The sequence below is a fragment of the Arachis ipaensis genome, chromosome B10 (assembly GCF_000816755.2).
Source record: "Arachis ipaensis cultivar K30076 chromosome B10, Araip1.1, whole genome shotgun sequence".
NCBI lineage: Eukaryota > Viridiplantae > Streptophyta > Magnoliopsida > Fabales > Fabaceae > Arachis > Arachis ipaensis.
In genome coordinates, this window is record NC_029794.2 from 51812212 (window position 1) to 51828828 (window position 16617).

General features: G+C 34.4%; 2 protein-coding genes and 1 pseudogene across 7 annotated transcripts; all 3 read left to right on the forward strand.

The window, feature by feature from the left end:
- On the forward strand, positions 6549-7485 carry LOC107622006 (E3 ubiquitin ligase BIG BROTHER-related-like). Its single transcript, XM_016323950.2, has one exon. The coding sequence runs from the start codon at positions 6756-6758 to the stop codon at positions 7386-7388; it is 633 nt and encodes a 210-aa protein (XP_016179436.1). The 5' UTR covers positions 6549-6755; the 3' UTR covers positions 7389-7485.
- LOC107623194 (hydroxyproline O-galactosyltransferase HPGT1-like) lies at positions 11237-12759 on the forward strand. Of its 6 annotated transcripts, XR_001616367.2 has the most exons (6): positions 11238-11686; positions 11768-11813; positions 11922-12115; positions 12262-12324; positions 12412-12484; positions 12702-12759. XR_001616367.2 is itself a non-coding variant. In XM_016325364.2 (4 exons), exons 2-4 carry the CDS (start codon positions 11953-11955, stop codon positions 12462-12464), a joined length of 279 nt encoding a protein of 92 aa, XP_016180850.1. In that variant the 5' UTR covers positions 11239-11813; positions 11922-11952; the 3' UTR covers positions 12465-12627. The 6 variants fall into 6 exon arrangements, 1 of the variants encoding a protein (XP_016180850.1); XR_002356725.1 differs by lacking the exon at positions 11768-11813 and having other exon boundaries at positions 11237-11686; positions 11895-12115; XR_001616366.2 differs by having other exon boundaries at positions 11237-11813; positions 12636-12754.
- LOC107623193 lies at positions 12979-16087 on the forward strand (annotated as a pseudogene).

Genomic DNA, 16617 nt, shown 5'->3' on the forward strand with positions numbered 1-16617 from the left:
CCTTTTCTGGCATTTAGACGCCAGAATTGGCCATCCACTGGGCGTTTAACACCAATTTTTCACGCTTTTGTGGCGTTTGAACGCCAGAATCATTCCTCTCTGGGCTCTTACTATCCTCAGAGGGATTTTGGGCAGTGGCTTAGTCATCCTCTGTCAGTTGTTCCTTTCTTGGCTTTCTGCTACCTTGAGTTGAGACATTCAATGTCTTTCCACTCCTTAAATGAACAGCTTGGCATTCTTCTATTATCTGTTTAGATAACTGCTGTCTTGTCTGATTCAAGTGTTTTTCCATATTCTGGTTAGCATCTTTGGTTTCTTGTAGCATCTCTTTAAATTCTGCTAACTATTTTGTTATAGAAAATAGTTGCTGATTAAGTTCAGCAATTTGTTCTGAAGAACTAAGTTCAGTGGATATTGCCTCAGCCTCCTCCTTCACGGAGGTCTCACCACTTGAGTACAGGTGCTGATTTCTGGCAACTGTATCAATGAGCTCTTGAGCCTCTTTATTTGTCTTTCTCATATGTATAGATCCACCAGCTGAGTGGTCTAGAGATATCTGGGCCTTTTCTGTAAGCCCATAGTAAAAAATGTCTAACTGCACCCATTCTGAAAATATTTCAGAGGGGCATTTCCTTAGCATCTCTCTGTACCTCTCCCAGGCATTATAAAGAGATTAATTATCCTCTTGTTTAAAGCCTTAGATGTCCAGCCTTAGCTGTGTCATCCTTTTTGGAGGGAAGTATTGATTCAGGAATTTGTCTGATAACTGTTTCCATGTTCTTATGCTTGCTGTGGGTTGGTTATTTAGCCACCTCTTAGCTTGATCTTTTACAGCAAATGGAAACAGTAATAATCTGTAGACATCATGATCTACTTCCTTATCATGTACTGCGTCAGCAATTTGTAAGAACTGTGCCAAAAACTCAGTAGGTTCTTCCTATGGAAGACCGGAATACTGACAATTTTGCTGCACCATGATAATGAGCTGAGGGTTTAGCTCAAAACTGCTGGCTCTGATGGGAGGGTATACAGATAATTTTGCTGGCTCAAAACTACTCCCATAGGAAGCATTAGTGGGGTTAGCATATGACCCCAAAGTCCTTCTAGACTGTTCATTTCCACTTGAGTCCATAATGAACCTCTCTTGTTTTTGTATACACAGTTAACAAGGAAATGAAAAGATGTGTGTCTCTATGTCAGGATATAGAGCACTAGTATTGGAAGATGAGATAGAAAAGAAAAAAAATGGATGTGGAAGAAGGATTATGTTTTGAAAAATAAAAATAGAATAAAAAAAATTAAAATATTTTTGTTTTTATTTTATTTATTTAATGCTAATTTGAAATCAAAGAAATTAAAATAAAGTAAATGGGAAAAATGGTATAAGTTTCGAAAATTAAAAGAACAGAAATAAAAGAAATTAGAAAACTAAATTAATTAATTAATTAAAAAGATTGAAAAATTATGGGTGAGGATTTTCGAAAAATGAAGAGAGAGAAAGTAGTTAGGAAGTTTTGAAAAAGACATGTCTTAAAATTGAAGATACTTGTAAGAAAATAAATAAATAAAAGAAAAGATTTGAAAAAGATATGATTTTAAAATTTTAATGGTTGAAATTTTCTTAACAAGAAAACACCAAACTTAAAATTTTTCAATCAAAATAATAAAATAGGACAAGTAATTCGAAAATTATAAAAAAAGAAAAAAAAATTTGAAAAAAATTTGATTTTAAGATTTGAGATTAGAAAACATAAGATAAGTTAGGTAAGAGAAGATAAGGAATTTTAAGAGAAGATAAGTTTTTAAATTTTGAATTTTGAATTTTGAAAAAGTCAACAATATAAGATAAAGATTTGAAAAAGATTTAAATTTTGAAAAGGTTTGATTTTTAAAATTTTAAATTTAAATTTTGAAATTTGAATTTTGAATTTTGGAATTTAATTGAAATTTGAAAATTGAATTTGAAATAAGATAAGATAAGATTTTGAAAAAGATATGATTTTTGAAAAAGATTTGAATTTTGAAATTTAAAACTAAGATAAGATAAGATAAAAATTTTAAAAAAAATCTGAATTTTTTTTACATAAATTTCGAAAATTCAATTAAAATAAAGAGAAAAGATATTTTTTTATTTTTTGAATTTAATGAGGAAAGAGAAAAACAATAAAATAACACCAAACTTATAATATTTAGATCAAAACAAAGAAAACAAACAAGAAAACTTTGAATGTCAAGATGAACACCAAGAACACTTTGAAGATCAAGATGAACACCAAGAACAAATTCTGGAAATCTTTAGGAAAATAAAAACACAAAGGACACTAAACTAGAAAATTTTTATACTTTGGACACTAATAATTCGAAAATGCACAAGAAAAACAAGGAAAGACACAAAAGCAAGAAAAACTAAAGATCAAACAAGGAAAATAAATGAGAACAACTTGAAGATCAAGAAAGAACAAAGAACATAAAACTCAAAAATATGAAGAATAAAAAGAACATACAATTCGAAAAATTTGAAGGAAAATAAAAACATGCATTTGACACCAAACTTAAAACATGAAACTAAACTCAAACAGAAGACTCAAAGGAAAATTAAAGATTAATAAAGAAAAATAAGATTTTTGAAAAGAAAATAAAAGACTCAAATTTAGTGACTCTAAACCAAAAAGATAAATTTTTCCTAATCTAAGCAACAAGATAAACCGTCAGTTGTTCAAACTCGAACAATCCCCAGCAACGGTGCCAAAAACTTGGTGCACGGAATTGCAATCACACCTTTGCAACCCCGCACAACTAACCAGCAAGTGCACTGGGTCGTCCAAGTAATACCTTACGTGAGTAAGGATCGATCCCACGAAGATTACTGGCTTGAAGTAAGCTATGGTTATCTTGTAAATCTTAGTCAGGAGATTAATGATAAAAATAATTTTGTTTATGAAAAGTAAATAACATGAAATGAATGGTACTTGTGATTTAGTAATGAGGAACATGTTAAGGTTCCGGAGATGCTATGTCGTTTGAATCTCTGCTTTCCTACTGTCTTCTTCTCCAAACATGCATGGCTTCCTTCAATGGCAAGCTGTATGTTGGTGGATCACCGTTGTCAATGGCTACCATCCGTCCTCTCAGATGAAAAATACCAGGCACGGTTTCTGTATGGCTAATCAACTATCGGATCTCTCGTCTCGGATGGAAAATACCAGGTACAGCTACCGCACATCTAATCGTCTGTCGGTTCTCACTTGTGTCGGAATAGGATCTCTCTAACTTTTTGCACACTGTCACTGCGCCCAACATTCGTGAGTTTGAAGCTCGTCACATTCATCCCGTTCCAGATCCTACTCGGAATACCACAGACAAGGTTTAGACTTTCCGGATCTCAGGAATGCTGCCAATTAGTTCTAGCCTCTACCACGAAGGTTCTAATCTCACAGACTCGGTCTGTGGAATAGAGACACAAGAGATACGGACTTAAGTTGTCGTGCAATGACTACGTTGAGCTCAGGTAGAACGGGAGTGGTTGTCAAGCACACGTTCATAAATTTGAGAATGATGATGAGTGTCACGGATCATCATATTCTCTATATTGAAGTACGAGTGAGTATCTTAGAATAGAATCAAGCGTGATTGAATAGAAAACAATTGTAATTGCATTAATCCATTGAGACACAGCAGAGCTCCTCACCCCTACCTCTGGGATTTAGAGACTCATGCCGTAAAAAATATAATATGAGATGTAAAATGTCATGAGTTGCTAAATGAATCTCTAAAAGTAGTTTTTATTCTAAACTAGTAACTTAGGTTTACAGAAAATGAGTAATTAGGTGTAGATAGTGCAGAATTCCACTTTCGGGGCCCACTTGGTGAGTGTTTGGGCTGAGCTTTCAAGCTTCCATGTGCATATGCCTCAAATTGGAGTTAAACGCCACCCTGGGTGCCAAAATGGGCGTTTAACGCCAAGAAGTGTGCCAGTTCTGGTGTTTTACGCTAGAAAAGGGTCTCTAACTGACGTTTAACGCCAGTTTGGGCCATCAAATCTCAGACAAAGTATGGACTATTATATATTGCTGGAAAGCCCAAGATGTCTACTTTCCAACGCAATTAAGAGCGTGCCAATTGGACTTTTGTAGCTCGAGAAAATGCACTTCTAGTGCAGGAGAGTCAGAATCCAACAGCATCTGCAGTCCTTTCTCAGCCTCTGAATTAGATTTTTGCTCAGGTCCCTCAATTTCAGCCAGAAAATACCTGAAATTACAGAAAAACACACAAACTCATAGTAAAGTCCAGAAATGTGATTTTTGCATAAAAACTAATAAAAATATAATAAAAAGTAACTAAAATATACTAAAAACTACCTAAAAACAATGCCAAAAAGCTTATAAATTATCCGCTCATCACAGAGAATCTGGTATGAAGGTGAATTTTGATAAATCTCGTGCTATCTGTTCTATGAATATTTCTAGACAATGCAAGGATCTCTTCACTGGTATTTCTTCTATCCTCTTTGCTAATTCTCTGGGAAAATACTTTGGTGTCCCCCTCAAGCATGGCAGAGTTACTAAAGCTGATTTTAATGAAGTGGTTGATAAGCTTACTAACAGGCTAGTATCTTGGAAAGGTCGCTTCCTTAATAAAGCTGGTCGGATTTGCCTTGCTAAATCAGTTTTATCTTCTATACCTATTTATAGGATGCAAGTAAGCCTTTTCCGTCAGGTGTGTGCTCTAACATTGATAAGTTTACTAGAAGTTTCATTTGGTGTGGTAGTCATAATCACCGTGGTCTTCATTTAGCATCTTGGAGAGTTTTGACGACTCTGAAAAAGTTTGGAGGTCTTGCTTTGCGGGAGTCGCGGTTGGTCAATTTTTCTTTATTAGGAAAGCTAGTTTGGCAAATTTTGATGAATCAAGAGAAACTGTGGGACAAGATTATGCTTCAGAAATACCTCCAGAATAGAAACCTATTTGCAGTTAAAGCAATGGGTTCTTCATCATATATATGGAAGTCTATTGTGCACACAGCTTCCGTATTAAAGGAAGGGTTTATTTCGGAAGTGGGAGCTCTTTCTAAGAATTTCTGGTTTGACTCTTGGTTGCACTCTGGGCCAGTAGGAGCGAGGGTTAAATTTCTTGATATCTGTGAGGCTGCTTTGACCATTAAAGATGTTTACCGTGATGGAGTTTGGCATTTGGAGAGGATTTACTCTTTTATTCCTAGGGACTTAAGGGAAGACATTCTTAGTTTAGTACATATTTCAGCTTCTAGTCGTGATTTGGGTAGGAGTTGGGAGCACACTCTTTACTCTGCTAAACAAGGATATTTATGGTTAATTCAGAATAATTTGAATTGGGATAGGAATATCAATTGGCTTTGGCTTTGGAAGGCGCGGGTCCCTGAAAAGTTGAGGCTCCTAGTGTGGCTTTGCCTTCATGATGTTGTACCAACTCAATATCTACGTTTTCGGCGATATCTCTCCTCCTCATCCTTATGTACATGTTACAATCAACTTCCGGAGATAATTCTTCATTGTTTTCGGGATTGTGAAGTGGTGCGATCAGCTTGGGTTTCTCTAGATTTTTCTGATGTGTGTTTCTTTGGTTCTCACGAGGTGCATGATTGGTTCAAGCATGGCCTCCTCAATGAAGGTTGTTCCAAATTTGCAGCTATAATATGGTCAATTTGGCAAGACAGAAATATGGGTACTTTTTAGGGAGTTTTTGGATCTCCTGGGTCAATTGCATACAAGGCTCGCAGGTGCATGGTGGATTTTGAATATACAACTCAGAATCGAGTGTGTTGCGTCCAGGGATTAAAATCTCTGTCTTGATCTCTGCCAGAACCTGGTGCTTGGAAGTTAAATTGTGATGGGAGTGTGAACTTAGGGGATGATTGTGCTGGTTTTGGGTGGATAATTCGCGATAGCTCCAGTCAATGGGTAATGGGATGCTTAGAAAATTCCTTTGGATCTAGTGTCATCAAGATGGAGTTGTGGAGTATATGGAAATGTTTGGCTTGGGCTTGGGAGGCAGGTCTTAAGTTTGTTGTCTATGCGACAGATTGCACAGCAGCTTTTGAGGTAGTGACTGGTGGGCAAGTTCCACTCTGCCATCTTGAAAAAGAAGTGATACAACTGATTTTTGAGTTGAAGTTAAGAAGGGATTGGGATATTCCTTTTAAGCTTATCCCAAGAGAAGCTAATGTCGTGGCAGATCGGTTGGCAAAAATGGGATCTGGAGGTAGTGGAGCTGATGAAGTTCACCTTTGGCACCAGTCGCCGGAGGTGGTTTGTCCTATCTTACTGTTAAGAACCTGATTTCTTTTTTTCTTTTTTTTTCTGCTCTTTTATTTTTTCTCAACCAAAAGGTAACATATCTCTATAAGAAATGATTGGTTAGAATTTACCATTAAATTTTTACTTCTCGTATTGAAAGAATCATATAAATATTAATTCAGATGAGAAACCGCGCAGCAATTGTCGCTGATATCTCGAATTTGGAGACAAGGCATATTGGTACTTATGGAGGACGTTTTGATATTACCTTGCAAGCAAGCTGTCCAAAAATTAAAGGAGCCAAAAAGCTTACCCACGCAAAAGGATTTCAGTTACTTTACATGGAAGATGTTTCTGTTCATCCCCAAATTAAAGATATATATTTACTTGAATGCAACAATCAATTTGTGATCTCTCCATATACTAAACCATCTATCAATATTATTGTGTCAATTTAATTTGCATCTATTTTCTCGTTCAATAATGGAACGTGACGGTGGCCATAAACAAACTTCTCACAAAACTCCGTACACTCAGCTTGAACAGGTTAGCTCTGATTTCTTTCTAGCAATTGGCCTGCAAGAGCAAAACGCAACAATATTCACAGCGCTCGCAGCGACACTGGAAAGCGAAGGATCCTCCTCGTCGCTTGATAATGAGCAGGAAGACGATGATAACGCTGATTTCTTCACGAGTTATCAGTTTGAAACGGAGGACCTTCAGTTTCTTGAAAGCGAAGGAAGCAACTACGGTGATGACGAAGGCATGGATGACTTTGACTTCGACGTGGACGAATTGACATATGAAGAGTTAATTGAGTTGGAAGACTTTATAGCGAAGCAGAAGAGAGGGTTATCAGCAAATGAGGTTTCTTCGTGCTTGCATTCCTACACCTTCGATTCTGTTAACGAGAGGAAAAGCAGTGGAACCGATCGGTGCGTGATTTGCCAGATTGAGTATGAAGAAGGTGAAGCGTTGGTGGCACTTCGTTGCGGACATCCTTTCCACACGGATTGCATAAGCAAGTGGCTTCAAGTAAGAAAGGTTTGCCCAATATGTAGCAGTGAAATTTCGGCTCCCGAGATTGTCAATAAACAAGAACCCTTCATTGTTTAGTTACCGTTGTTTTAGAAGATGGGGATGCTCATAAATTTGTACAATATAAATTTGAATGATAACATATATAAATAAAGGTAAATTTTATCCGACTCAAGTTAAGTGCTAAAATGATCTCTGATATTAGTGTGTGCATTAAAATTGTTTTTGAAATTTTAATTATATTAATTACATCTCTAAAATCGATAAAAGTGCGTTATGTTAATCTTTGACTAATTTTCTGTTAACGACGTGATGATATAGTTTGATGATGTAGACTGTTAGTGACACGCGTCACTCTATGATTTGACCACATGTAACGGTATGATGATAAATTGACCAATGACACGTGGTATACTGATGTGAATAGTTGTATCATGTGTCAGAATGCTATTTGGCCACATGTCAGTTTGTGTCTCATGCCGTAACAGTAGTCATCCACGTATCATCTGCTATTTTCTCAATGTAGACGCAAAGTCTCTGATCTTGTATTGAATGCCTCATTTTAGTCCCTAAAATTAAATGTCCCTTCACAAGTTTTTTATCATTTTTTTTAAATCCAAAATTTTCAATACTTTTCAATATGATGTAGTAATATCAATTCTATTTTTCACATATCATTTAAATACAAGTATTTTTATAAAATATTTTTAAAATTTTAGTTTTAATTATATAATTTTTTTCTATAATAATTTAATAGGATAAGGGTATTTTAGTTTTTTTTTTTAAGTTAACAATAAAATAGTTAGTTGTTATTTTTAGTCTGTTAAAATTTAACTATAAGGGTATTTTAATTTTTTTAAAGTTAATGATAAAAGAGTTGATAAATTGCATTTTACCATTTTAATATTTGTTAAGATGTATGGAGTTTATCAAGTTCTTTGTACATATTTATTCCAGTTAAAAGTTTTTTTTTATAATTCCCTCATTCATATTCAATGCTTGACAATATGCTTTCTAATGTTTTAATTTAGAGAAAGTATTGGAAACAATGAAAATTATGAACAATAAAATAAAAAAAGGTAAAATTAAAATTAAAAATTAGACTATTAATTAATTATTTAATCTTATATTTTTAAATTTTAAAAAATTAAGATTAGCAATTAAATATATTCATAATAGGTATAGTTACTCTCAATCTCACGATAATCTCTCGATCTCCGATTGAGATCTCTGGTCAACGGTAACGTGTACGCTGTCGTAAACTCACGCTGCACCGTTGCACTCTCCGCCAGCCATTCCGAGCTGCCCTGGCCTCCCGCCGAAACCTCACCTCGCGCCGCTGGCCTTCCGTAGCAAAGGCAGATTGCTCCACAGCTGCACTCGTGCATCCGCCTTCCCGTTGCCCCCTGGCTGGCCATGCAGACCCACCACAGCCCCCCGATTTCACCGTTGCAGCCTCACCGTGCGCGACAGTTCCATCTGTATCCAGGGCATATGTAGACATAGTTGCACCCGTGCATCTCCCTCAGAACGGCTCCATGCTCACCTTCGAAGGCCAGAAGATCCAGGGCGCCCAGAACATCGTCTCGACATGCTTGTCTTTGTCAGCGTCAACCTCCACCTCGCCAACGAGCAAACACGTCCTCAAGTTCAGCCACCCACTCTCCACCATCCTCCCTTCGCCGCCGTGGTTCTCCTCCTCCTCTTCTTCCTCTTCTTCTTCCTCTTCTTCTTTCTCTTTTTTCAGATGTGATTCGCATTAAGAACAAACATCACATTTACATGAAAAATAAACTTCTGGATTGGATTTAAATAGATACAATAAAATTTACTGGATGTTTATTTTACAAGGTATGTGGATGATTATTTTTATTCTAAGGTGGATGTTTATTTAATTTGAATTGGGTTAAAGTAAATACAATAACATTTGCTGGATGTTCATTTTACTAGATATGTGAATGATTATTTTCATTCTAAACCGACGATCTTGAAGGAGAAGAAGCTCGACGATACTGAAACTGGTTGGTGAAGGAGGGACCAACGGCACAATGAGAGTTTAGAAAAGGGTACAAGATGGTGAAAGGATTAAAAGGTGGATAGTTAAAATGTAAAAAATGAATGTAGAATTTTTAGGAGAGTAAATATGATGGACTATTTTTTTTTTGCCTTTCTATGGGCCAAAAATGTAGTCTATTATTACGTTGTTCACAATTTTTATTGTCTATCTAGTAAAACCGTCTAATTTATTGATTTTATTTCACTTGATGCTGTGATGCGTCTTTCTTTTATGTATTTCAGGTTTTATGGGCATTGATGGTCTTAAAGTTAGAAAAAAAGGTATGAATTTTTGCATGAAGAACAAAAAAACGGTATCTAAAAGTGCACTAGTGCATATGCACCAATTTGTGTGTACACACCATTACTCCAAAATGTCCAATTTTACCAAGTCAGTGATAAACTGGTGTGTATATATTCTTGGACACACATGACATACTTAAAAGTCACTTGGGTCACGTTATTGGACCCTCTAAAGGCCTGGATAGTATATTCTTCAAGTGTTTAAGGAAAAAAATTCAAGAAAAAACAGTAAAAAAGTTTAAGGTTTAGTTTAGTATATTGCAGTTAGGTTTTTTTATGTTTTGTTAGTTCTTGCAAGAATAAACGCTAATTTCATCTTTTCTAAGTATTCTTTTAGTTGTATTTTTATTTTTATGCTCTTTTTATTTTGTTGTTATGAATGTTTGACCTTGAATCTTTAATATGATATTTAGTGAATATTTTTCTTATGGGTATTGTTTCTTTATGCTTTTTGATGCTGATTTTATGTTTCTTCTAAATTCGGTGATGTTAGAAATAAATTTTAGTTAACTGCAAGTTTATGTTTGATTATGCATACTAAGTGTTTGATAAAATGTCTAGCTTAAATTTAACATAATTAAGTTGCTTGGCTTGGGAATATGATCTAGGTTAGTCTTAAGTTACATAATTGAACTTAATTAATTATTATTGAAGTAGTTGAATCAAGGTTGCGAGAACCGAATTAGTCATTGAACTGGTAATGGTTCAATAATCTAACTAAAGTCGAATCGTAGTTGAACCGGTTTAATTAAATATACAATAAAATTATTAAAAATTCAATTTACAATTTCAAATATTCAAATATAATTATTTCTAAACTAATAAAATTCTAAATTTTGTAGTTTCAATTGTACTTATGGCTTTGGATTCTACTTGCTCCACCTAGTGTGTTGAGCTTTTTAATTCAAAAAAAAAACTTATACGTATTTTATCATTTAAAATTTACAAAATAAAAAATTTCTAAATAACTTATAAGTTCTAATTAAGTAATCAATAACAATACTCATCACATTAGCAACAAAAATTTAGAATAAGAAAAATTTTAACAATAACTTCTAATAATCAAATAATTAGCAACAATAGAAAATACAATCTTTCACAAAAACTCATAATCACAGAAAATTTGACAAACACTTGATTTTTTAATAAGTATTCAACAACAAAAACTCAATCTCCAAAACCAAAGAATCCAAAAAACAGAAAAACTAAAAAAAAATCCAAACTCAGCATCCATGCTAAATTCAAAATCACATTAGCAAACCCAACTCGGAATACAAAATTAATAACAACCATTAAAATCAACCATCAACCATTATTTCACTACAAAAAAAACATGTTTTAGCGACAAAATTTTAGTGGCAATAATACAATGGCTACTAATTCTTTAATTTAAGTTATGTTTTTGCGGCAATTATATATTTGCCTTTATTACTATATGTTATAATGGTAATTATTTTTATTGCCACTAATAAATACAAAAAAATTTATTTATAAAAAATTTTTAGTGGCTATAGACTTATGGCCAGTATTATTATCATTAAAATATTTTCTTAATGAGTTATTGTTTGTGCTTTTTAGAACTTTGACTTAAAAAAATGTTAGATTCAGATATTCAGAAAGAAAGGGATCTAGCTTATGTTGAAGGTGAAGATTGGTCTCGCCGCCAAAACCCTAATCTCATCGTAGCCGTCGCTGCCGCCATCGCCACCGCCGTCGAGCAAAGTCGCCTCCTCCACTAACTCATCTCTAGATCTGGTAGCAACGCCCAAACCTCTGACATCTACGCCTTTCTTTGACACTGCCGATCTTCAGCAACAAGCTGTGACGTCAATACAAATCCCAAAATCACCTCTCATTTCGCACTCTGTCTCTCCCAGCTCGAATTACGAATGGCCGATCAGAATCCTGCGGAGCCAGAACCAAAGAGCGGCTCCGATGCGTCTTCTAGGATCGAGGAAGTGAGTGAGTGGTCGTCGCTCGCGATTTTTGCCAGAAGGCCTCTGAGTACCGATCCCAAGGTACGGTTCTAATTAACTGTGATTCAAGTTAATTCAAGTTAGTGAGACAATGTTAGGGTTTCGTTCTATTAACTGTTATAGGGACAATCTGCGATATCAATAGAAGATACCTTGAAGATCATAATCTGTAGGTTCACTCAACTTGATCTCTAAATTCTTGTTTGGATATTTGTTAATGACAATTATTTCGTGCTTGGAACTTGTTCAGTACTTGTTTCATCGTGTGATTGTTTAGGAACCAACACAAGAAGCTCTATTCCCTTGAGATGGAACTTGCTGCTGCTAGGAATGAGGGTTTTGTTTTGAAGCATCTGCTTAAGACCAATGGGATTTACTCTAAGAGAAAGTCTTTGGTCATGATAGGTGTACTCACAACATTTGGCCGCCAGAAGAATAGGGACGCCATTCGCAATGTCTGGATGGGAAGTGGTAATTATATATGTTTTGTTCTTTCTCTTGCTTAATTAGAAATCACTGACATTGTAAATTACTCTGCCATGATTAATATTGCACGGTTTGCTCACTGAGATTGTGGATTAGAGGTAGTTTTAACATTAAGAGTTCTTTCTTTGCAGGTGCAGCTTTGAAGAAACTGGAGGATGGAAGGGCATTGTTGCACGATTTGTTATTGGAAGAAGGTTTAAATTCTTACTTTTAATTTTTCTGGGATGAGGGGGCATGTTGGATCCAATTGTGATTCTTATGGCTTATAAACAATTTTGCAGTGAAAATCGTGGAAACAATCAGGATAAGGATATTGATCGTGAGAATAGGCTGACTAATGACTTCCTAATTCTTGTAAGTTTAACTAGTCGAAGGATTTTATTCTCTTTAAGCATTCTGCTTTACTGGAATTTGGCAAGTATTTTGTGGCTTACTGTGAGTGAAAAATGAGGTCTCAGAGCATAAGCTGGTTTAGCTCACTGCCTTTAACTCTTATGTTGACAAGATGATCACGTGGAATCAAATGAGGGGATCCCAAATAAAGCTAAATTGGTTTTTGCTTATGCTGCAGATAAATGGGATGCACTGCAATTATGTTCATCAATGATGAATAATTATCTCAAGGCAAGTTTTAATTTATTGTTATTGGCAAATAATTGTTGCTTTAGTTTTAATTCAATGTGTTGATTTTCAGATTGATTAACAGTTTAACACTAGTATATAGTAACAACAATAATAATAAGACTAAGAAGAATAATAAATTGTTGTTGTGGTGGTGGTGGCGAGTAACTGAATTGGGAAGAGATGTTTTATTTATTTGTCTTGCTTGATTTATATTATGATGCAGAAGCATAGCGGTAGTGAGACACTTGACACGGTAGAGTGGCACTCTTGGGTTTTTTCTGGTCCATGACGGGAGTTTCTATAGTTAACTATGGTGAAATCACATGCTCCACGTTATCTCCTTCCCTTTAAATTGACCTCAGCTGAAGCTTCATTTCTACTCTCTTATAATTGAACAAGCTTTTAATTTCTTCTTCTTTTCTCTAATTCCATCTATGAATTGAACAAACATATTTGGAAAATATAATATAGGCTTTCTGAGAAGAACTGTGTATAAACTAAAATTATAAGTGTTCTACATCAAACATTATTCAGCTAATGACTGCTTGTTTTTGCCAGGAGTAGGCAAGTTGGAAATAGGGGGACAAAATATTCAGGTTCATAACAGTTACAACTTACAAGAGTAATCAATATTGTGAAAAGCTCTTAATTTGAAGACTCATGAGTTAAAGGTCCAATTGAAGGACCTTAGAAACTTGAGGTTGGTATCTATCTGTTGCCCACACAGGATACAGTTCTATACAAAGGCGGTGCATCCTTCCATTTAGTAGTTGGTGTATAGATTATAGATGATTGTATATATAAATATATTTACAAGTAGTGTATCATGGTGCTGGGGATTGACAAAGAAAAAAGTCCCCTGTTATGAACCGGAAGCACCCTCGCTGGTTTGCGTGTCAGTAGTAGTATTCACTATTCTCTTCCACCCTAATCCCTTTTCCCACCCTCATTCCTTAACTTAATTTCTTAATCTGCAGGCACTAGGTAATGGACCATAATGGACCCTCATTCCACCCTAATCCCTTTTTCTTAAGTTGCAATTAAGCTTGTAAGTTATGCTTACCAATTGGTTTATATATATATTGAATGAATTTGGCATTGAAATCAAGGCTAAGGAAAATTGTTATTTGCATCTTGAAGAAAAAGGTAAAGAGAAATAATGGGTGGTTCTCAATCATAACAAGTCACAGCAAGATCAATTCATGAATTCACGGTGAAGGTTGTTATAGTATAATGTTTTTAATCTCAATGTCTCAGTTGAAATAATGGGATTATCATTATTTTGCATGTTAACATGCCCTGTTATCATTGTTATAATTGCTAATAATTATATTAATTAGACATTAGACATTAGAAATTGCAATAAAAAAATTATGTGGGAAATTTGTTAAGAGAGTTAATATTTGTGTTGTTTCACACAGGATTCCAAGGGCAGAGAAATGAACTTGAAGGTCTTCAAAGGAAAAGTTCTTCTTATAGTTAATGTTGCATCAAAATGGTTATTCTCATCTCCTTATAACAAATTTTTTGTTATTATTTTCTTATCATTATTATTATTATTTGCAGTTAACTCGTTTCATTTTTTTAAACAGTGCATTGGGTAATGCAAATTATACCCAATTAACTCAGCTTCATAATAGATACAAGGACAAAGGTATATATGTTACCAATAATTCATTTTTCAACCAAATTATATTATTATTTAGTGTAGCAAAAAAAAAGAGAGAAAATGACTGATGAAAACATTTTATTTGTTAAATAAATAATGTGTTAGGTTTTGAGATATTGGCATTTCCATGCAATCAGTTTTTGAATAAAGAGCCTGGAACCAGCCAAGAAGCTGAAGCCTTTGCTTGTGAAAGATATAAGGCTACTTTTCCCATTTTAGGCAAGGTATGTAACATTTCAATAATTCTGCTTCTTTTATTTCAAAGGGTAAATATGTAAGATTCTAACCAAGACATTTTGAGTTTGAAAATTGTATACCATAATAAAATTATTTCAGGAAAAAAAATTGTTATGTGGGCATCCAGGCTTAGAGGTAGATTTATCTCACTAGCCCACAAAGCATGTGATCACACAGTGTTTGTTACTATATATTTTAGTAGAACTTAGTTATGTGGTCTTCGTTTTGCATTTAAATCCTGTTATGGTCTTTGATCTGCACCTATCATGTTTTGGATTTTAATTTTAGGACTTAATTATTTTTTTAAATTTGACTCTTTTTCTCCTGTATTCTGAAAAATAATTTTAGATGTCAGGCACCTACACATAATTTGTCTCTAGTTATCAATATCTTGTGTATTCAATAATATTTAAAATACTTGGAAGACCATCGTGATTTAAAATACTTGGAAGACCATCATGATTTCAATAATATTTAAAATGTTCTGTATCAATCTATTGGGAACTTTCTGTCCCCTTAATAAGATCTAAAATTGGACAATCTTGAGTGAGGAAATGATGTTAGGATGAAAGTGAGAGCAAAGGAGCTGAACTAGATGGAAAGATTTGTAGAGAGTCTTGGGTGGTGTCAGGATGTGATTCAGTAGTCTCTATTAAGGCATTTCCTCCTTTTCTTCTCTGTTCTATAATCTGCAATACTCATCTCTCACTCGAACTACGCTTGGCACTGTTGACATGTTTATGTTGAATATATATGAGTGCTGCTGATATATTTTTCTTGGTCTTTTATGTCTGTTACTTGTTGCTCTATGCCCTTCTAAATCAGGAAAATGTCAACACGACATCCTCAGTTGCTGTATGAGTCCAAGTTGTACAAGATTCTCTAGGGAGGAAGTAAGGACTGCTGTCTTACATCTTTATTTCATTAGTGCATTTTTTTGAGCCGCTCTCTTTTAATCTGCAGAACATATTTGTTATATAAGTTTATAAATTTAATATTGTCACATTAAACTTCAACTTCAAACATAATCTCCTCAATTTTCCTTGTTCCATTGGTTGGTTGCTTTCTGTTATAACTTCTAAGCCTTGGTTTTGTGCTATCTAGTTCATGGTTTTAGTTTCCGAGATAGAAGATCTGAATAGAAAGGCCTTAATAAAGTTTGGAAGGAAAAACTGTCAGAAGCCAAGGCCAGTGGAAATCCTATGAAGATCCAGGAAGCACAAGTATGGATTATATTTATAGGCTTGTTCATGGTCAGGTTACTATGGTCAATACATTTTTATGTTGGGTTTCATTTTGTTTGATTATTTTGTGATCTAGGACATGGTTGTATTTATGATTTATTGCAACTTGCTCACAAGTGTATCCTTAAGAGAAATTTGTATATCAATATTTTGAGTTTAATGAAATATCTCATTTTGTAGTAATTAATTTCAGTATATTTATATTATGCATAATAATAATAATAATTGGTGGCACAAATAATTGAGATTGTAGAAAAAAAATAGTATTTCGTTGTTTCTAAGAAAATGAGTATACTATAACTAAAAAAAATCTTAAGATTTTAGCGGCAATAGTAATGGCAACTAAAAGTAAATAACATTACAATTTTAGAATATTTTTAGTGGCCATATAAATTGCCGGTAAAATTGATTTTTGCGACAATAGTAATGGCCGCTAAAAGTAAATAACATTATAATTTTGGAATTACTTTTGGTGGCCATATAAATTGCCAAAAAAATGGCCGCTAATAGTTATATACTTTTTGCGGCCATTAAAAAGGTCTTTACCGGCAAATGTTATAATTGCGCCACTAAAACCTTTTAGCGGCGAAGCATAAGACGGCTAATGTCTAATTGCCGGTAAATATATTACCGGCTATTTTTATTGCCGCTAAAAGTAAAATAAATGGCCGCTAAAAGTGATTTTTCTTGTAGTGTTTCAAAAAATCAGCAAC